The sequence below is a fragment of the Amphiprion ocellaris genome, chromosome 23, assembly GCF_022539595.1.
Source record: "Amphiprion ocellaris isolate individual 3 ecotype Okinawa chromosome 23, ASM2253959v1, whole genome shotgun sequence".
Taxonomy (NCBI): Eukaryota; Metazoa; Chordata; class Actinopteri; family Pomacentridae; genus Amphiprion; species Amphiprion ocellaris.
The window spans coordinates 23,586,854-23,609,099 of NC_072788.1; the positions used below are offsets into that span (position 1 = coordinate 23,586,854).

Genomic DNA, 22,246 nt, shown 5'->3' on the forward strand with positions numbered 1-22,246 from the left:
GCACAACAACGCAATCCTCAACCGAGACGCACACCTGCCAAGAACAAAGGGAGGAGCAGTTCTGATCGGAGACGTTTGCCAGCTTCACTCGTTTTGCCCTCTGGCAGGAGATTCCTGGTGGTCAAGTGACACAAAGAGACTCAGGGATGGTTTTTACAGTCAAGAAATAACTCTAATTAAAGCACGCCAATAAAATCTGGTCCAACAGTTGGACCTTACAGCTCATTTTATGCTGCACAGTATTAATTTTGTTAGATATACTATGCACATAATCCTTATAGTTTTTTGACAGCTGCATATTTGACATGTTAACTCTATGCTGCTCTTTTGACAGTTGCATGTTCTTCGTGGACGAGACTCAAATTTCGTTCTGCTGTTGTACAAAACTATGACGATTTATCTCATCTATCTGATCCTGTGGGCTGCTTATACTTTCACTTGTCCCATTTTTCTCCAGCGAATCTTCCTTCCACGACTCCAGTGGTTCTGAAAACAGTGTTGGAAGCCTTCCTTTGAGTTTCTGCATGGTGTCGGCTGTACATTCCTGCTGCAAAGTTCGCCACATCTCTTGAATTCAGGTCAGAGGACATTGAAGTCATGATTGTGAAACTAGTTTGAGATGAATGGTGGTTGTTCCGACGAGTTTGAGGCAAACGGCGGTCCATCTGAACCATCGGCCTTTGCCTCAAACTGTTGTTCAGATGGGATGTTGGCATCCAGACCTGATTACTGGAATTTAAAAGGTCGTTACACCAACAACAGCACCCTGGACTGTCCACACTAAGCTTATTTGTATAATTTGTCCATAATCTGCATACTGTGACTATACTACACTACCATTCAAAAGTTTGGGGCCACTTAGAAATGTCCTTATTTTTTATTTATTTATTTATTTATTTTTAAAAAGCATTTTTTTAAAATGAAGAAAACATTGAAAGAATCAGAAATCCAGTCTAGACATTATTCATGTGCTAAATGACTATTCTAGCTGGAAACAGCTGATTTTTAATGGAATATCTCCATAGGGGTACAGAGGAACATTTCCAGCAACCATCACTCCTGTGTTCTAATGCTACATTGTGTTAGCTAATGGTGTTGAAAGGCTCATTGATGATTAGAAAACCCTTGTGCAGTTATGTTAGCACATGGATAAAAGTGTGAGTTTTCATGGAAAACATGGAATTATCTGGGTGACCCCAAACTTTTGGACCGTAGTGTATGTATCCCTATACTGTGTCGGCATAGTGTGTTTATTGCACCTCCAACTGTATCTTACAACCTATAAATATGTTCATAGCATCTCTGTATTCAGTGTATTATGTCTATAACAAACCATTTCATGGTTATAATATATTAAGTTTCATTCACCTGTATATCTCAAATCTTGCATTTGCTGCCTTTTGCTCTTCTGGTTTGATGCCAAACTGTGTTTCATTACCTGCAAATGTACGAGTGTAACAACAATAAAGTTGAATCTAATTTAATTTGGTCTGTTGATACCAAATTCTGGCGTCAATAACCAAATATCTAATATTTACCCCCATTCTGATGTCAGGTGTGAACACTAACCTGAGCTCTTGACCTCTTTCCTTTTTTTACTGGATGCATCACTGTTTTGAAAGATGCTCTTCATTCTTTCTATTCACGGAAGAAACTCGAGAAGCTTGAGAATTACAGCAACTGATTGGGACCTGGCCTAAAAAATGTACTTCACGCTTGGCTGCTCGGCCTCAAGTCACACATGAGCAACAAAGCACAAAGTGTTCGGAAGGTGAGAAGATGCCGCCGTCCTTAAGGAAGTCAAAGAGTCACAGTTTGAAGAGCTGCAGACAGATCAGAGTTAATCTTTTCACACCTGTTTCCAAGAAGTCGTTTTTCTTCTCAGGAAACAACTTTTAACTGCTTTTACACAGGTTTTTTATTTTTTTAAATATGACTGCAGAAGCATAATTTTTAAATCAAAGTTGATTCTTGAAAAGAGTAAAAAGTCATGAAAATGCAGTTGAAATGATTTTTAAAAAGTCCTGCTCACTTCAAACCAAATACTCTTTAGTTGTACATCTACTGATCAGAACTTCTAGTGAGACAAAATCACAAGGCTTCGTTGTTTTCTGAAGGTTCTTTAAGGACCAGAGAGGAAATTTCATGGAAAATTCTTTAGATTTAGATGAGTGAAAATTATAGAAGCTGCTGGTACAAGATGGAAAATTACACAAGAAGAAGAAGAAGAAGAAGAAGAAGGGAGTTGGTAATAAAAATAATCCAGTACTGCAGTCTCCAGGAAATCCACTGTAATGTGAACTGGACTTTGATACACAGAGTCCAATGAAAAAATAATTAGACAGTTAGATGAGTTATATAAAGATTCATGCCTGTTCAATTCTTATGAAGGTGGAATTAATCTATAGAGACCAAAACTGTTTGTGTAATGCTGTAAACTTGTTTATTTCTGCTGTAAAATCGAATATTTTAACATGGAGGTCAATGGAGGTCAACTTACGTTTAAAACCAGCCTCAAGTGGACGTTTGAGGAACTGCAGTTTTTGGCCCTTACAGTGTTTGAATGCTTTAGTTATGTCTTTGAAAAACAGTCTTAAGTAAAGTATTCTAATCTGGTGTTGTTGTTTTTGTTGCATCGCTTTCTGCTACAGTCTTCTGGTTTCCTGGTTTGGTCTTTACACGGCTGATCAATGAGGCTTTTTAGTTCTGTCAGGCCTGAACGATCAGATCCCACTGTTTGGTTGCTGTTGTTACGACTGGTTCTTAGGACGCAACAGACGGGGAGAGAGGTTTGACCGCAACAAAAGAACATTTATTAAGAAACACATGATACTGAGATGTGGTAGTAGCATCAGTGGTGTGTGGTGGCAGCAAACCAAAGTAAAACAAAGAGAGTATTAATGGCTGGGCTCAGCAGGCCGGCTTATATAACCAGATACACAGGCCAGGTGTACAAGGTGAGGTGATTATAGGCTCCGCCCATCCAGAGACCTAAACAGAAGAGCAACAGGGGAACACTAAGGCTCCTGGGCTGTAACACTATCTTTCGAGAGTTTCCATCCATGATAGTGTAGCCGGCGTTGCTTTCATGTGGTGAGTCAGTGTGAAATGGTCCAGGTATCACTGGACTTAATACTGGTCAGGTATAGTTTAACCTGCAGGGAGAGAAATGTCTCGTAAACCTTAAGTTCTCCTCAAACTTTTCAAGGCGATTATATCAGAACTGTTGTTTCAGAACTTTAAAACCACCGTTCAAGAACCTGTAGGGGACTTTATGGAGGGTTCATCCATCTACCCAGTGTTTGTCATTTCCTGGAACCAGAACTACTTCCTGTCTCATCCTGACCTTAGAGTTGGATGGTTTAAGTTGCACGGAAGTTCCCTGTCGTGGATTTTTAAGCAGATTTTATGAGATAGAACTGTTGATGCAGTTTTAATGTTCCGTTAATCGTTGAAGTTGCAGTTGTGGCTCTTTTAGATAAAGACCAAGATAGCTGATGAGTGATTCCAGGACTCTGATTGGTCCAAACATTTTCCTATTAATCAGTTAGACCCAGAAAGATGGAAAACTATGACACAGACTGACTGATAAAACAGGTTCTACAGCAAGAAGCTTGAAAACATTGATTCTCAATGCTAAGAATACCAAATTAAAGATCTTGTCCAGAGCTAACTCGTCTGCACTTTCAAGAGGAGACTTGATGAACTTGGGTATCTGGATGGATTATAGATTTTTTAAAATACAGAACAATAACTACTCGCTGCTCAGCTGCTGGTCATTTCCTCAATCTGTAACCAGAATTTTAAAACTACCATTCAAGAACTTGTAGGGGACTTTTATTTTTTTATTTATTTAACCTTTATTTAACTAGGAGAGATCCCGTTGAGATTAAGAACCTCTTTTTCAAGGGAGTCCTGGCCAAGATAGGCAGCAGCAAGTACAAAGCACCGTTATAAAATTACACAGTTAAAACATAATTAAAATATGGAAAATAAAAATCAAATAATAATAATTAAATTTACAAGTAAGTTATAAAAAACAAGTGCATGTTGTGGAAACAGCCTCAAGAACTCACAGTTTAGATTTAAAGGCAATAGAGGGTTCGTCCATCTTTATACTCTGTGTTTGTCATTTCCTGGAACCAGAACTACTTCCTGTCTCATCTTCACCTGAGAGTTGGATGGTTTAAGTTCATCTGAAGGTTCCTGTCATGTGACTGTGAGAACAGATCCAGGTCCAGACAACATGAGTGATACCTGGACCATCTCACACTGACTCACCACATGAAAGCAACACCGGCTACACAATCACGGATGGAAACTCTCTAAAGATAGCAACCAAAGAGTGAGAAAACCTATCTGATCGTTCAGGTCTGGCAAAACTAAAAAGCCTCATCAGTCAGCCGTGTGAAGACCAACCCAGGAAACAAGAAGACTGTAGCAGAAAGAGATGATAATAGTAATAATAAAAGCTGCTCTGCAAAACATCAAACATGAACTTTCCTGTTCTCAGGTCAAGTAGCTCACCTGTTGGTTGATCAAACAAAAAGAAATTAAATGATAATGAAAATGAATTGAATGATTTTGATAATCATTTACGCCCAAAAAGATTCGAAACATGGTTTGAAAATATCAGAATTAACACCACAGGAATTGAGGAAGTCTCTCATGTATTCTAATGTAAGAGTCTTTACATAAGACAATAAATACAGACACTATGAACCAAACGGTTTTACTCTCAGCCTGATGTTTGTAAGCCTGTTTATGTAATTTAATGTACAATTCTTTGCATAACAATAAATACAGACACTAAAAAAAACGGTTCCACTCTCAGGTTGATGTCTGGAGGCCTGTTGGGTAAAACAATCCTTCCATCACCTCTTATGACCTGTAAACACTCTGATGTGTAGAATCAGTAGAGCTTTGAAAATACCACAGATAAGGCTGGAAAAGTACCTTTTTTTTTTTTCACAGACTGCACTTGAACACATCACAGCGGGGAAAGCAAACCGCGTCCAGTGAGAAATCTAGTCTGACAGAGTAATAAATAATTACCGGATGTGTCTGACCATTTTTCTGCTTTTGACCATAAATTAAACTCTTTTTTTAACCATCCCTGAATCAGCAAAACTGTCCAAAGCTGAACATAACGTTCACATATAAATCTGTAGTTGTATAAACACAAATTAATTCGTTCTTGAGTCGAATCTATTAGACTCTCAAATCTAGAAAACAAGCAAATTCACTCCAGTTGTTAACTTTGCAATGATAGATCTGAATTCAATACACTTTAACATCAGGTTCAAGTGCCCCGGTTTTTTTATTCTCATGTGAAGACTCTCACATTAGAATACTTAAATGATCTACTCAAGACTTGCTTAATTCCTGTGGTGTTAATTCTGATGTTTTCTAATCTGTTTGGGTGTAAATTATTATTATAAACGTGCGTTGTAGTGAAACTGTGTGCAAAGAAACCTTCAAAAACTAAATAAAATCAACATTTTTAGATTGTGAAGAATGTTAGAAATCCCATTGGTGCTTTTGTCTGACAAGCGTTTATAATAATAATCATCTTTAAACTGCAACGATTCTTTCATTTGATTTCTTTTTGTTTGATCAACCAACAGGTGAGCTACTTGGCCTGAGAACAGGAAAGTTCATGTTTGATGTTTTGCAGAGCAGCTTTTATTATTACTATTATTAGAAGCTTTGGCACTGATTAATGGACTGTTACAGGAGCAGCACAACAGCAGAGTTAATGATTTAAATGAAGACTAAGTTGACTTCATTTTCACCTCCTAACTGCGATCACTGCATCTCTTTCTGCTACAGTCTTCTTGTTTCCTGGGTTGGTCTTCACACGGCTGACTGATGAGGCTTTTTAGTTTTGCCAGACCTGAACGATCAGATAGGTTTTGTCACTCTTTGGTTGCTATCTTTAGAGAGTTTCCATCCGTGATTGTGTAGCCGGTGTTGCTTTCATGTGGTGAGTCAGTGTGAGATGGTCCAGGTATCACTCATGTTGTCTGGACCTGGATCTGTTCTCACAGTCACATGACAGGAACCTTCAGATGAACTTAAACCATCCAACTCTCAGGTGAAGATGAGACAGGAAGTAGTTCTGGTTCCAGGAAATGACAAACACAGAGTATAAAGATGGACGAACCCTCCATAAAATCCCCTACAAGTTCTAGAAAGGTTTTTGTAAAGTTCTAGTTACAGATGGAGGAAATGACCAGCAGCTGAGCAGAGAGTAGTTATTTTTCTGCCTTTTAACAAGTCTATAAACCATCCAGATACCCAGATTCATCAAGTCTCCTCTTAAAGTACAAATGCCAACAAGATCTAAGAGTTAGCTCTGGAAAAGATCTTTAATTGGGTTTTCTTTGCATTCAGAACCAACATTTTCAAGCTTCTTGCTGTAGATACATGTAGAAACGTATACGTTTGTTTGTTTATGTTCTGTATCGTCTAACCCATCAGATGGTGCCGTAGGCGACATGTTGATGTGTTAGAGTGAAAGTAATGCATTTTAAATTCAGAATTTTATTGGCAATTTGTTAGAAAAAACCCATCAGGAAATGCTGAATATCAGATGTGACCAGTGTGCACACAGTGAAGTATTTCACAATAAAACGTAGTGGTGAGAACAGAAATAACTGCAACTATAATGCATTTTATTGCTGCGTTACACACAAATGTGATTAATTTAAAAAATATTAAATCTGCAGGTCACCATTTCTAGCACTGTTTAAGTAAGAGGCGACTCTGGCAGGAGTTTTTACTCACTTATTGGATACCAATTTTGCAAAACATTACACTGCAGTAGTTTTGGATGTGTTTTCACTTTTCACATTTACTGTAACACTCTAAAGGAAAAGCGTTTCTGCTAATTATATAATGTTACACCAATTAAACAGTAGGATTTACCAACAATGGAATGCAGAATTTATTTACTGGATGCAACTTTAAATAAGGCTGCGTTGGTTTTAGCACTCCAGTGTGTAATAAATGTGTGTAATGATTCTTACTCTATTATTAAATTTACAAACATGATTTAGTTGTGTGCACACAAGTCACAATCTATTTCTGCTGAGCACAAGTGTGTACACCTGCACAATTACCTAACGAGGAAACAAAAGATCTGTGTATGTGTGGTTTTACAGGAAAAGCAATTATTGTTCTGCTTGTAGATCAGCTTTACTAAAACTAACTTTGAAGCAACATTCACTCCCTGAGTCCGATCTGGTGACAAAATGGCACAAGACTGGTGGAAATTCTAGGTTTTTTTAAGTGTTATTTTGAATTTAATGTAAAAAAATCTCAGTTTAAAATGTCTTTCTGCATCTTGTTTCCAGGCTTGGCCTCACACATTCCGGCTGTTTCAGTTTTTGGTCTTGCCACACCTGATTATCAGATTGTTGTTTCAGTTATCTGTACAGTATTTCCAGCTGTGATAGCATCGCTGGTGCTGCTTTCATGTTTCATCTGGTGACTCAGCCAGCCTGAGTCTGTCCACTCAGATGTTTTCTGCTGGACACATTTATTAACACAAGATTATAAAAAGAAAACTGCTTTATTAAAATTGGTGTTTTTGCAGGAGAATATTCCTCAACATATTTTGTCCTTTGGCTTGAAGTAGTGAACGACCTCAGGAGAATGAATGTTTGAAAATTCACACTTTTATTCATGTGCTAACATAACTGCACAAGAGTTTTCTAATCATCGGTTTGCATTTCAACACCCTTAGCTAACACAATGTAGCATTAGAACACAGGAATGATGCTTCTAACGGAGGAGAATCTGAAAAACAATATCCAAAATGACAACACGATGCTCAAAGTGACTTAAGATTGTCCAAAATGACTTGAAGCTCATCCAGAATCACTAAAAAATGGTCCAACATTACTCAAAATGGTCCAAAATGACAATAACAAAAAAAAAATATTAGGCCCTTAAAATGGAAAACACATTGCAAAATGTTCAGTCCAGGCTGGTATTGTGTCTCCATCAAGTTCCTGTAAGTGTACACTACTGTTCAAAAGTTTGGGGTCACCCAGGCAATGTCACGTTTTCCATGGAGACTCACACTTTTATTCATGTGCTAACATAACTGTACAAGGGTTTTCTAATCATCAGTGAGCCTTTCAACACCATTAGCTAACACAATGTAGCATTAGAACACAGGAGTGATGGTTGCTGGAAATGTTCCTCTGTACCTCTATGGAGATATTCCATTAAAAATCAGCTGTTTCCAGCTACAATAGTCATTTACCACATTAACAATGTCTACACTGGATTTATCATTCATTTAATGTTATCTTCATTGAAAAAAAATGCTTTTCTTTCAACAATGAGGACATTTCTAAGTGACCCCAAACTTTTGAACTGTAGTGTATAATAAATTGATTGGATGCTTTCAAGTTCAAAAGCACATCATGCATTAGTCATGGGAAAATGCAAACTTGTCACATGTAGTTTTTCTTTTTTAATCTTATGTTGAAATTAATGAAAAGAGAAAGTGTTTTTTGTTCGTTCATCCAGTGGGACAGGTTGGGTCCAACACTCTGAAGCGAAACAATGTAGAGGAATTTTTAACAAGTTATTGAGTTGAAATGAAATCCAGACCAACCAAGAGGTGTTTATACATTTATACATCATACATTTGTACATAAAGCAAACATCACACACTAATATTAGCACCATAATGCATCAGGATGAAGTTGCTTTGGACGCTACAGAGAAAAACAAACAACCAGAATGTTAATGTACAACCAATGAAACAAAGTCCGTTTGTAATAGAAAACCTTTACTAACAACAAGGCTGCAGTTGAAGGACCAGAAACACCAGACCGACTGAGGAATGTGCAGAAAGCAGGAGGAGCTGAACGGTGATGTGAGTAAACAAGGCGTGACTGAGAGGATATTTAAAGCTGTGCAGCATCTGGACGAAGCATCTGCGAGGGTGACGCTCAGCATGTCGACACAAACAGGTAGGACAGTTTTATTATCAACAATGTGAGAGCAGTGCAGTGCAAAAAAAATCACTTTTAATAACAATAATCTGCAAAACAGATGCTGTTCTGTGACTGGAAGCAAAAAAACCAGTAGATTTAAGTGCAGAGTTGCAGGTTTTCTCTGATTCCTTCTAAATTTGTGCCTCATCTGTCAAAAAAATGCACAATATAATTTTTTTTTTTTGCTTTTTTGTGTAGTTTTCTGACACACAGTACTGGAAAACTGAGATAACATGGTTTTAGATTTTGAATTAAGATGGCAATCTGCAGTAAAACTCACATGCAAGATGCTGCAAAAATGGATCAACACACAAAAAACTAAATTAAATGTGATTTTCTTTGGGATTTTGTGAAATTGTAGACACTGCAATTATATTGGTCACAATATTTCACACAAATAATTATGTCCAAAGTCTGATTTCTTATTTCTTGACTAATCTTGATCTAAGAACCATCTGCATTAGTACCATTACTAGTGTTTTTGTGGTTTAGAAGAGAGCAAACTGTTGTAGAACTGCTTCATATCAGTCAGCGTTGTATTTTACTTCTTCACCCAACAGCAGCGAATCGCCGGCGTAGAACAAACCTGGACAAACATCGTGTTTCTTATTTAATTTCTTCTGTAATTTGCAAATTGATGCAGGTGATGAGGACAAGAGATATCTCTGAAAATATTCTCAAAATGGTAAACAAAGGCAGAGCTATGTGCAAACAAATCCAGCGTCATACGGGTGTTTTCTAGTATTATTTAACAGTAATATTATTCCATATTATCCTGAGTGTGAGAGTAATAAGGTGCTATTTGCGAGTCAGAAACATTGTTAACATCAATCTGGCGACACATGCAGCACAGGAATGAATTCTAATTGGTCTTAATTTACATTTTTCCAGGAGGCTGACGGGTTAAAGTTCATCATTTTTATATTTTTGCAGGTTTTGGACTGTTTTATTGTTAGAAAATACACTGTAGGTGCTGTGAGTTGATTATTTTGTCATTTGTTATAAGCTCCACCGGATTCTAAGGATGAACAATTGAATCAGAATCAGAAAAAGATTCATTGCCAACTGAACTGAAACTCACGAAAAGTTAGACAACAAGATAGCAACAGGGTTAGTGAGTAATAAATCTAAAATCTAAAGTCCTAATAAATATAGCCAATCTAAAGAATCTAGATATGCTAGAGGCATAAAATAGCTTCATGTTACAGGTGAAAAAACAAAAGCGGAGGGATGCAGGTTTTTGCAAAATGCTTCAGTGTACTATTTAAATGGAGCATTGTTTTGCTACAGACTGTGAGTCATATCCTGAGTTGCTTCATATGAGTCACTCTTCAATGTGACTTGCTGACTCAGGAGCTGTGAGTCAAAGCTGTGGTGAAATCCTTCATTTCAGTCGAGTCATCCAATGAAAGCAAATCACTGAAATAATATCTGTGATGTTGAAAACGTGAAACTGAACCAGGCTGCATGAAAACAACTCGCTGCAGGGTAAACATTTCAGTGCTCGACAACTCGTTTCACAGCCACAACATCGATCATAATGGTACTATGTGGGGTTCTGCTGGAAAACCTTGGATTCTGGCGTCCGTGTTGGTGAGATTTAGATTCCCAAATAAACCCAGAACGAGCTCACTACCTCATGCAAATGGAAACCCCAAATGTCATCGGCTTCCCTCCAGCAGGAAAATGCACCCCATGACATCGCAAAAACAGCAAGCAATCAGGAACGTCATGAGGAACCTGGCAATCACCCAAGATGTTGGTTTGACCTCCAAATTTCCAAGACCCCATTCTGGAAAAGGACACATGATTTGCCTCAGCCGGTTTCAACCTGTGAAAATACGCTGTCAAATAAAATGTGTCAGCCCCCCCTTATGTGGTCAAAAATGCTCTGAACCATTGGGTCTGGACCAGAGGACCTCTCAGGGTGTCCTATGGGGTCTGGACCAGGACCTTGGCAGTGGATCCTTCGGGTTCTCTGGGTTGTGCAGTGGAGCGTCTGGGAATCAGACTTGTTCCACTGCATCCTGTTGATGTTACAAGTTGTTGTTGATGTTCTTTCATGTTTGTGTTACTCATGCAACAGACGCATTTTAAACACATTTGGATTCATTTTAAGCACTTTTGGGCACAAACATGAAAGAATAATTCCCTCCTTTTTTTGGATTCCAACACACTTTTCCCAAATTGTAAATCAGACGTAACATCAACAAGATGACCAACTACACAACCCAGAGAACCCAAAAGATTGACTGCCAAGGTCCTGGTTCCAGACCCCATAGGACACCCAGAGAGGTCCTCTGGTCCAGACCCAGTGGTTGAGAACATTTCTGACCACATGAGGGGGGGCTGACACTGTTTATTTCTCGGGGTATTTGCACAGTATAAAACCATTTGAGTTAAATACTGTGTCTTTTTCCAGTCAGAAACGTGGCCTTGGTGCCATTGGAGGAACAGTTCCGCTGCTGCATCTGCCTGGACATCTACACCGAACCCGTCTCCATCCCATGTGGACACAACTTCTGCCTGGACTGCATCGAAGGCTTCTGGGACACCAAGGAGAAGTCCGACTGTCCACTATGCAAGGAGACCTTCATAACCCGCCCGGAGCTGAGGATCAACCGAGGCTTTTCTGACATCATCGAGTTCCTTAAAAGGTCCGTGTTGTTAGACATCGAACTGTGCGTCTTTTGGAGCCCGATGTTTTTAACCAATTTGATTCAAACCAATAGGTCTCTGGCGTTGAGTCCGACTCAAGAGGAGGATGTGGAGATCACAGAACCGAACCAGCTGTCTGAGGGCGAGGAGGTTCTCTGTGACGTGTGCCACGGAGATAAGTCCACCTCGGTCCGGTCCTGTCTGGTCTGCCAGGCGTCTTACTGTGAAACTCACCTGACGCCTCACCAGAGGGACCCAGCACTGCAGAGACACCGGCTCACCGACCCGGCCACCTTCACCACCAGTCACCTGTGCAGAAACCACAACCGGCCGCTGAGCATGTTCTGTAAGCTGGACCAGACTCCTGTGTGTACAAAATGTGCTGAGAGGGACCATAAAAACCACAAGATCGTCCCCATGGAGAAGGAGAGCAGGAGGGTCCGGGTGAGGACATTTTGCATTTTTACTTATCTGTATTTATGGTGGTGGGAACTGGGCTCTTTCTGCTGTAGCAACCAAATTAGCCTTTGAGGATTAATAAAATATTTCTATTCTATTCTATTCTATTCTTCAGCTGATTCTATAAAAACATGAAATTTTTCTGACCTTCTGCAGACAAATCTGAGGGACACCAAATCCAGCATCCAGCAGATGGTGCAGGACAGACTGAGAAAGATGGAGGAGATCAAAAGGTTAATGGACCAAAGCAAAGTAAGTTCTGGTTTGGTGAATCCGTCCAGATAGAATTATCATTTCATGTTTTCATGCTTGTTTTTTCTGCTGTTCAGAAAGTCACAGAGAGGGAGACTCAGAGCAGCTCTCAGGTCTGCACTTCGCTGATCGCTGCCATCCGGAGGCACCAAGCCGAGCTGGTCCAGGAGCTGGAGGAGCGTCAGCAGGAGGCCGAGAGGAGGGCTGAGGAGCTGCTGGTCGAGCTGGAGAAGGAAATCAACGAGCTGCAGCTGAGGAGCAGCGAGCTGCAGCATCTGGAGCTCACCCCGAGCCCTCTGCACCTCCTACAGGTTCAACACCCGCTTCAGACTGTGGTATTTCTGAGCTGCATCAACGTTTAGAAAACTGTGCTCATGAGATGCTTCCTTTGTAGAGTTTCCCGTCGCTGAGCAGACTGCCATCCACCAGAGAGTGGTCTGAGGTGGCCGTTCACTCTGATAACTGCATGGGAGCAGCCAGGAGAGTCGTCTGGAAGCTGGTGGACGTCTGTCAGGAAGCTGCAAACAAAGTGTCAGCAGAAGGTCAGGAGACTTTTCAGGAAAAAAACCCAAAGATTCAAAAATAACAATAAACGCACAAATATAACTTTTTATAACTGTGTCTTTGCAGAAGCAGACAAGATGAATCTATATGCAGGTATGTTCACACACATGCATCTGCAGTTTTTTTTAAAAAAAAATAGGGTATTCACGACCCAACTGACTTTTTTTGTCTTTGCAGTGGATGTCACTCTGGATCCTGAGACGGCTTCAGGCTGGTTGGTTTTGTCTCTGGATGGAAAGAGGGTAAATCTAAATTTCACCCTATGACATCTCCTGTTAGCACTTTAGAAACAATGGAAGCTACCAGTCGATGACCAGACAGGTGTTTGATGTGAAGAAGACATTGATGCTAACTGATGCTAACTGAATGCACTCGCAGGTGAACGTCAGCGCCCAGAAGAAGAGGGCCAGACTGCCGGACAATCCTCAGCGCTTCGACTCCTGCGTCTGCGTTCTGGGGAAACAAAGCTTCACATCCGGACGACGCTACTGGGTTGTTCAGGTGAGGAGCCTCCAAACACTGAAAGTGTTCTTTTTTTTTACCACGAGAAGCAAAAACTCCACAGTTTAACAGCTTTAACCAAGTTAGGCACCATTAAGCTAAAGTAAGCAGAGGCTCATTAGGGTCAAAAATCCACCTTTTTTTCAGGCAAAACTTTTATTTTATTTGAATTCTTGCAAGACAAACTTCATACACTTTATATACTCTTCGTAGGAGTAAATTAGCATTGCCTGTCTGAGTTTATCATCTATTTGTTGGTTTTGCAGGTTGGGTAGGATTTGGTGTGGCCAAGATTTAGGCCATGAACTGACAAATGACAGAGTTCGAAGCAGAATGGTCTGACCCACAAAAGGACCACAAAAGTTTTATACATTTTCTGTAATATCTTATGGTCTAGATTTTAGTAGGAAAGTGATCTAACCCATAACCAACATACAGCATTACAGCGGAATACTAGACCATTCTTGAAAACACCAAACTTTGAACCCATTTTTCAAAAAAATTACCAAAAGTGGGTCAGACCACTCTGCTTCCAAACCCTTCAAATGTCGGTAAAACTAGGAGGTTTCTGTAGTGGGGGGCAAATACTTTTTCATGCCACTCTATGTTAGGCTCTGAGGTTCTAGAAGTAGCAGAGAATATAAATTAGATTAAAAGTCAATAAAACCAACATGCTGGTGTTTCAGGTTGGGGATAAAACAGACTGGGATCTCGGTGTGGCCAGAGAGTCCATCAACAGGAAAGGCACCATCACGGTTCGTCCTCACAGCGGCTACTGGGCCATCTGCCGGAGGAAAGGCGGCCCGCTGAGCGCCTGCACCGGCCCCTCCATCACCCTCCACCTCCAGGAAACCCCCCAGAAGGTCGGTGTCTTCCTGGACTACGAGGAAGGATCGGTGTCCTTCTATGACGCCGAGGCAAAGACTCACATCTACACCTACAGCGGCTGTAGCTTCACTGAGCCCATGTATCCCTACTTTAACCCGTGTGTTCCGGACAGCCAGAAAAATGTGGCGCCGCTGGTTATCTGCCCCACAGAACAATGGAATGAACAGGACACGACCACTGAGCCAGACGTCTGATGCACAAGGTGACGATGCCAAAAGAAATCTTTTTGTTGTTGGTTGAGAACATTTTGAATCCACAGTTTTATTCTGTGAAGGACATGACACAGAAGGCTAGTCCAAAATGACTCAAAAAATAACTCAAAATTGGTCCAAAATAACTTGAAACAGTCTGAAATAACTCATCCAACTAACCAGATTGACTCAATAATTAAAAAAGTCTAAAAGGACTCGAAAACTGTCAAAAATTACTCAGATTTTGGCCAAAATAACTCGAAACCTGTGAGATTGGCTCAAAAATGATCCAAAATGGCAAAAGAATTGCCCATTTTTTCATGATTTGTAGCATTCTAACTGCTGCACAGAAGACATTTCTGAGTTTTTGCTGCCTGGAAGACAAATGAGGTGTGTGTACAGCGCTTTTATTATTCTTCAAATGAATGATTAATGTGTAAATAAATGTTTTGACTGTTGTTGAAGGAAAAAAATGTTCAATGTTTGAAATCCATAGCCTGTGAAATTAAAAATAAATGCAATGTTTTTCATTTTCATTCCCTCTTATTGCCGTCCTTTAATGTGTGCTTGTAAATCTTTGGTCTATTTTTAGTATGCAGTCTTTATAAACTGCACTTATTTCTTATTCAGCCTGTCTTTCTCTTCTTGTTACGTATCTTTCAGCCGCCTGCTACACGCCCAGCGGTTGGGTTTCACATGCCATCCTTCTGAAAAGTCCTTTGTGTCACTGCGGTATTTTGTGGTTTCAGTTACGTGTTGCTTTACAGCTATTTAATCTTGAATATTTGAGCAGAACAGAATGTTTTATACCATTTAAATACAGTAATCAAGGATTTGTTCCAGCGATGGCATGCAGACATACTGTCCTCTTGCATGAGAGTAAATCTGCACCAAATATCTTCCCCTCAACTCTGACAGCAGCTTGCATAAAGTGCAGGATTTTATTTGGAGCAAAGAGGCCGTCACTTCCTGTAGGTGCTGCAGTGGTAACCAGGGATGCAAACGATTTCATAGGACCTCGTTTTAACACACCACTTTGCCAGTGTAAACAGATTATTTACAGCCTTTTAACTTCATAATGTAACCTGGTGAAGATATGTTGAGTGTTGAGAGAAAACAAGTTTTCATCAAGTCTAATCAACAATTTCAACATCTTTGTGCACTCAGATGTGAGTTGATCAGAGGTCTGTTTGTAATATTTGACAACTGTGTAATAGCTGCTTGTTCCACTGCCCAGAAAATATTACTTTTATGCTAAAGGCTGTAAGATCACACAGAAAACACTGGATTTTACATAAAGAATCTGCTTTACTGTGCACGCCTCTGAAACCCATCAAACCCAGCAGAGTTTGTTGGATTGAGATGTTTACAACAGATTTTTCAATCCTCCATTGAGAACTAATAGCAGATAGTGATGGTTCCTTCCACTTCTACCATCCTGAGTGCGATATCCGAGGTAAAGCGAGGATGAGGAGGGAGGGGAAACGGGGACAATGGGGGATCGAGGAGCTGTGATAACAGAAGGGCAGCGACACTCGTGATGTGATTAAACGTCTGCTAGAACACAGGGGTTCCCTGGAACAGAGTGGAAGAGAGGGAGCAGAGATAAAGCTGAAGGTGAAGAGGGAGCAGAGATAAAGCTGAAGGTAAAGAGGGAGCAGAGATAAAGCTGAAGGTAAAGAGGGAGCAGAGATAAAGCTGAAGGTAAAGAGGGAGCAGAGATAAAGCTGAAGGTAAAGAGGGAGCAGAGATAAAGCTGAAGGTAAAGAGGGAGCAGAGATAAAGCTGAAGGTAAAGAGGGAGCAGAGATAAAGCTGAAGGTAAAGAGGAAACCGGGCTCTTGGGAAGATTTCGGCTGGTTTCTGAACGTGGCTGCAGAGCAAACGCAGGAAGTGAGAGGTGGGTGACACTTTTATAGCATGTTTCAGGAGTTATTTGTGTAAAAAGGTCTTTAATATCACTGGCTGTGTTGTTGGAGACTTTGGGGATTCAGCTAACGACAACTGCACTACTTTCACAGATGGAAAATTGTTGCTGCATTTAAAATATGTTTATTTTAAATACTATGGGATGGTCTGTTTTTCTTGCATGCGTGTGGAGGAATGCGAGCGTGGAAGGGATTAAACTGGGAAGGTGTACGAGGTGAGAGCGTGGCAGTGTTTACCCACAGATGGCCTCTCGGTGGTGGGATGGTGTCGGTCCGCTGTCCCCCCTCCTGAGTCCAGCTGGCAGCGCTCACCCTCGCCTCTTCCTGGCCAAAGCATTACCTCATCACTCCTGCTTATTTTGTTCTTCACCACAACCAGTTTTCTATTAATATTCACACATCCCCCCCACCACCCCTGCAGTCTTGCTCGAGCTGATCAGATCACAGTGGTTTGCTTTTCATTACGTTTACAGCATCATAGGAATGGCTAACTTTCTCATCTCCTCCTCCAGGGCTGTCTTTGCTGATTGTAGCATTAAATTTGAGTAATTTGTACCCATTTCCAGTAGGTCATTGGTGTTTCTCAAAAAGCCACACCCACACACACAAATATTTAGTATGCTTGGCATTTATGTTATTAATAAGCCACATAACTGACTGTGAGAAATGAAGGTAAGATGGTCTAGATTTTAGTGGTAAAGTGGTCTAACCACTTTCTAAATACAGCGTTACAGTGGAATATAAGACCATTCTTGAAAACACAAGACTTTGAAGCCATTTTTCTCAAAAAATAAGAAAGTGGGTCAGACCCCTCTGCTTCCAAAGCGTTCAGATGCTGAATGTAAAAGCTATAAAGTCAGTGTGGCAAAGCAAACATGCATGCATCGATATTTTAAGACTAACTTCACAATGCGCTTCATTATGCTTGTGTTTTAACTGAACATCTGACTGTCCTTAGATGAAATGTCACTCATGCTCCAAACTTCAGTTATGTGTGGAGAGTTTTATGCAAATTTTGCGTGCATTAATCTGTGATCTGCTGATTCACAGGCCTTCAAACCAGTTTACATTTTTGTGTGAGTGCCCTCTTGGCTGATGTCTGTTCCTGCTGAGGTGTGACGACACCTCTACCTGTACTGCCCGTATATGGACTTCCTCTCTGCTGTTACAGGAAGCCGCCGTCTCGGTGCTAACTAACTAATACTCATCTCCAGAGAGAGTCCAGCTCCAGCCGGTGTCGGCCACTTGATGTCCCCTGAGATGAGAGAAAACCCTGGTTGATGTTTTCTGTCCAGGTGAAACTATGACCTTGTTGCTAAACTGAGTCCAAGTCACGAGTTGTGGTGACCTTTTCTGGAGTAAAAGACACAAAAACACCCATAAACTCTAAAAAGTTCATCCTGATTTGGAACTATGTCCACCCCTGCTCCCTCTCTTGCCCCCCGCTTGGTGTTTTTCGTTGGGCTGCTGCTTCTCGTTTTGTCGGGGATCTTGGAGGTCAGAGGCCAGAATGACACGGAGCCAATCGTGTTGGAGGGAAAGTGTCTGGTGGTTTGTGACTCCACGCCGTCAGCCGAGCCGTCGGGTAGCGCTCTGGGCATGTCGGTGAGGTCAGGAACTGGTCGCGTGGCCTTTTCGGCAATCCGCAACACCAACCACGAACCGTCGGAGATGAGCAACCGCACCATGACCATCTACTTCGACCAGGTGGGTTCCAGCAGTGTGTGTGGTTGGTTTTGTTTCTTATTCTCAGCTGGTTTCATTTTTCAAAGAAATGATACTTACCAGTCTGGCCAGAATCCAATTCCAGCTGTTGTTTGCTGGCATGCATTAAAATATTTCACCAGTAATCTGTCACTGTAGAATGTCAGCCATAAATCTGCTGCCATAACAGCCTCCAGGCTTCTTCCAGGTGGCTGCACATGTTTTTTCTGCCGTTCAGACCCTCATGCATCGGTCAGATCCATCACTGATACTGAATGATAAGATTCGATCCACAGTCGCTGTCAGGTGTGTTTGTACGTCAGTAAAGTTCTCAATATGTTGACTTTTTGCACAGATGCATCGTCTGAAATGAAAGCGATTGTCGTAACACATGACTGGTACAATGGGGGCATTGTTCATGCAATCAATGAAAGTACTAAAGTCTGTGAAGACAATGCACCTGTTGTCAACATGACTGGTTGTGCAGCAGCGTTAGACTGATTACATGTTGATGCAGCATAGTAGAAATTAGCACTAATCACAAGTAATTAAAGTCAATAGTTTTGCCGGTAACTGATTGTAAAACAAATTACTGGTGAAATTGGTTTGGTATTGTATTGGTTCCTATACAACTAAACTGCGTTCACGATTTCGTTGAGACTGTGACATTGTGGGAAAGGCTGAGAAAGGCGACAAAGAAGTCATTAAGCTGGATGGGATTTAAGTCCCGTAAGAGACCTTTAATCTTAAAGTTAAGTTTCATTTTGTATGTAGTTGGGTTTTGTAAAATAGCACAGTTTGGGTAAAAATATGACCTTTTCAAGTATTCATTTGTGATCCACCACAAAGAAAAGCAATTCAGGAGAAAATACTTTTAAAAATATCCCTGAGAAAGCTGTTTAGTTGCATAGGAATGGAGTTTTTTGGGGATATAAATGTCGTCAGAGGACCACTAAAATCAACAGGATTCATGCTGTTACCCACAAATGTGAGCACCAAACTCTGCTGCATGAAAGTCCACAGAGTTCGTCCTCAAAAGAATCACGACTGTTTGTATAAAACATCACTGTTGGTTTGGAGTGGACCACTGAACCAGATTTCCTTCCATTCAAATCACACTGTGTCATCAGAAGCTGCATTGTTGAGGTTTTTTTTTGCAGCCAACATGATCATGATCTGAGATTTTATCAGCACGTGAGTCAGACGTCATCTGAGTACAGTACAAACTGTGCTGCAAGTCTTTGTTTACTATCTGAAAGTGTTGCACAAGAGTGGACTTGTAGTGTAATAAATGCAATGTCCTGCAATGTTGAGGGTTATTTATGGGTTATCGTATCTGATTTGTTCCCTTCTTTTCACCCATTTTTTGGTTTTTCTCCGCTGAGAGTAAGCACATCAAAAAGCTTGAATTAAAAAAATGTAAGAAAAATGTATTTCTAGTGGTCCATTAGTGGTTCTTCTGCCTCGTTTTCTCCTCAGATCTTGGTGAACGTCGGCAGCCACTTCGACCCGGCCAGGAGCATCTTTGTGGCCCCCAGAAAAGGAGTCTACAGTTTCAGCTTTCATGTCGTCAAAGTTTACAACCGGCAGACGATACAAGTGAGAACAACAGCTTTGGGTGGCACATCTTTGGTTGATAGCACTTTAAAGTTTGTATGTTGGCAATTAGCCTGCAACTAAGTGGTTAGGCCTTTAAACATAGAGGAGCATCAAACCCTAATTAGTCTAAATGTAGTCAAATCATATATAAATGTGCATAAAGTTGTATAGAAACCACTGAAATTGCCTGAGAGCTATAAGGTTTTTAAATTTTTTTCGACCCAGGAACCCAGTGATAGTTATTTTTACATCCATGGACGCAAAAACATTTCCTGCTTTCCCTAAAGCATCATGGGAACTGCAGTTCCAACCTTTACAGCCCAACTATCCGTTACAAAACTACTGATATTTGATGTTCCATTACATTTATTTTCTTACTTGGGTGCTAAATGCTATGCTACCAGCTAATGTTAGATAGCGAGCTTGGTTAGCAATGTGCACACTGATGCACAAAAAACAAAAGAAGTACATTGTGGACTAAAACAAACAAGAAATACAACTAAGCACATTTTTATGCGACCAAATTGTTAAAATGACAACAATAAAATACCCAAAATCAAGTTCACAGCTTTTTAATTGTGCACAGTGTCCCAGCTTACTGGCTATTTTACCAAAAATTGGACCATAATTTTAAAAAAAATGGCTTCAAGCTGTTTTCAATTAGACTTGAAATTTGCAAGTGAGACCATAAGTTCATTCGCAAAATGTTTCTTGAGGCAGCAAGTCAAGTTAGAAGTGAGAAGACTTCAATACAACTCGAATTCAGAGGAGTCGTCCCCTATTGGCCTGTAGAAAGGATGCAGGTTAAAGTCATGCTTAAGTAAAACTGAGCTTTGTGCACTTTTTGTGTGTTTTATTCATATTTTTAGTAGGAGAAGCAAGAAAATGTGCTTTGGATGGTAGCAGTACATGCAGATTGGTGTCTCTTTGTATGACAACATACAAAACAAATATTGCGTGGCAAAGCAAACATGTATATTTTTAGCTTCATTTCACAACAGTTAATATCCATTATCAATTTCACAGCTGTTTAAATGTAAACAGTGTCCATGCTTTATTGTCTATTTTACTAAAAATGGGACCATAATTTTAAAAAAATCGCTTCATGCTGTTTTGAATTAGACATAAAAATAACAAATGAGACCCTAAACTGGTTAAAACAATGTTTCCTGAGGCAGCAGATCAAGTGAGAAGTTGGGTCTTTATCTCATACTTCAATACAACTGGACTTCAGAGGAGTCACCCCCTACTGGTCGGTGAAAAGAATGCAGGTTTAAGTCATTTGTGATCAATGGTGTCCCGTTTCCAACCAATGTGCTAAGCTAAGCTAAGCTACTATCTTACAGACATGTATGCATCTCTAATCAGTCCTTTTCCCTCCGCTCTACCTCGTCCTTCGCAGGTGAGTCTGGTTCTCAACGGCTGGCCCGTGATCTCGGCCTTCGCGGGCGACCAGGACGTGACCCGAGAAGCCGCCACCAACGCCGGGCTGGTGATGATGGAGCGAGGGGACAAGGTTTACCTCAAACTGGAGCGAGGGAACCTGATGGGAGGCTGGAAGTACTCCACCTTCTCCGGCTTCCTGGTGTTCCCCTTGTAGGGAAGAATCAGTCGCTGTGAGGCCCTTAAAGGAGGAAGCATTAATGCAAACTCGCTGATGTCCATCGGATGAATCGGGTGAACTCACTTTGCACCAGATAATCCTGAATGTAATTTCCATTTCCACTGCACTTCTGTGGCTTATCGTTCAGACCGTGATGTGTCGTCTGTGCTCGCTTACTCCAGGCTTGTTTGTGGATTTCCTTTAATGCATGAAAGGAGCAAATGTTTGTGGCAATAAAGAGAATTATCCGTCTATCCATCGTTGCAGTGTTTCATGCACGGGATGCACGACAACTTTTTTTTTTCTAAAGCAGGGCTGGAAAAGTCACTTTAGTTCAGGTTAGTTCCACATTCAGCTCAATTTAATCTCCAGTGACCAGTAAAATCTGAGAATATTAACCAAAAAATAACCACAACTCCAAATCATTCCTTTGTTTTAGTGCAAAAAAGTACATTCTGAAAATATTCACATTTAATGAATTATCTTTAGACAAAACATCATTAACAACCTGAAATTTCTTAAGAAAAATAAATTCAGTTTCAGCAACATTATGCCTCAGTTTATCATTTCCACATTACAACTTTGAGATCACAGAGTGTCTACAAAGAAACAAAACATTTAGTCACAGGTATCTGGAATTGGATGATATAGTATTATACTTTATGATCAAAACAACAAAAGTCAGACACAAAACAACCAAAGTGAGACAAAATATTACAAAAACAAGGCACAAAAACGACAAAAAAATGAGACAAACGACATGAAACAAAACAAAAAAGGTACAAAAAATTAGACAAAAAATGACACAAGCGAGACAAAACAAACAGAAAATGACAAAAACGATGCGCAAAGCAACAAATAAGGCAAAACACATCATGACAAA

At 40.4% G+C, this 22,246-nt stretch overlaps 2 protein-coding genes across 3 annotated transcripts; both read left to right on the plus strand.

Annotated features, from left to right (window-relative positions):
• Positions 1-8,860: 8,860 nt before the first annotated feature.
• Positions 8,861-15,066, plus strand: LOC111580122 (E3 ubiquitin-protein ligase TRIM39-like). The gene is made up of 10 exons (XM_023287713.3): positions 8,861-8,993; positions 11,440-11,674; positions 11,750-12,119; positions 12,291-12,386; positions 12,464-12,697; positions 12,781-12,928; positions 13,017-13,043; positions 13,128-13,192; positions 13,329-13,451; positions 14,138-15,066. Exons 1-10 carry the CDS (start codon positions 8,864-8,866, stop codon positions 14,531-14,533), a joined length of 1,824 nt encoding a protein of 607 aa, XP_023143481.2. The 5' UTR covers positions 8,861-8,863; the 3' UTR covers positions 14,534-15,066.
• A 1,024-nt stretch (positions 15,067-16,090) lies between these two features.
• Positions 16,091-21,617, plus strand: si:dkeyp-74b6.2 (cerebellin-1). Of its 2 annotated transcripts, none has more exons than XM_023287718.3 (4): positions 16,091-16,429; positions 17,508-18,164; positions 19,641-19,760; positions 21,163-21,617. In XM_023287718.3, the coding sequence occupies exons 2-4, from the start codon at positions 17,871-17,873 to the stop codon at positions 21,358-21,360; spliced, it is 612 nt and encodes a 203-aa protein (XP_023143486.1). In that variant the 5' UTR covers positions 16,091-16,429; positions 17,508-17,870; the 3' UTR covers positions 21,361-21,617. The 2 variants fall into 2 exon arrangements, with proteins under 2 accessions (XP_023143486.1, XP_023143487.1); XM_023287719.3 differs by having other exon boundaries at positions 17,629-18,164.
• The last annotated feature ends 629 nt before the right edge of the window (positions 21,618-22,246 follow it).

Bases quoted from the DNA above. Each gene is read 5' to 3' on its own strand.
- LOC111580122 (XM_023287713.3), top strand. From the start codon at position 8,864: ATGTGCAGAAAGCAGGAGGAGCTGAACGGTGATGTGAGTAAACAAGGC. The intron at 11,675-11,749 runs GTCCGTGTTGTT...TCAAACCAATAG, and splicing joins ATCATCGAGTTCCTTAAAAG to GTCTCTGGCGTTGAGTCCGA. The intron at 12,929-13,016 runs GTCAGGAGACTT...GTGTCTTTGCAG, and splicing joins AAACAAAGTGTCAGCAGAAG to AAGCAGACAAGATGAATCTA.
- si:dkeyp-74b6.2 (XM_023287718.3), top strand. From the start codon at position 17,871: ATGTCCACCCCTGCTCCCTCTCTTGCCCCCCGCTTGGTGTTTTTCGTT. The intron at 18,165-19,640 runs GTGGGTTCCAGC...TTTTCTCCTCAG, and splicing joins TGACCATCTACTTCGACCAG to ATCTTGGTGAACGTCGGCAG. The intron at 19,761-21,162 runs GTGAGAACAACA...CGTCCTTCGCAG, and splicing joins ACAACCGGCAGACGATACAA to GTGAGTCTGGTTCTCAACGG.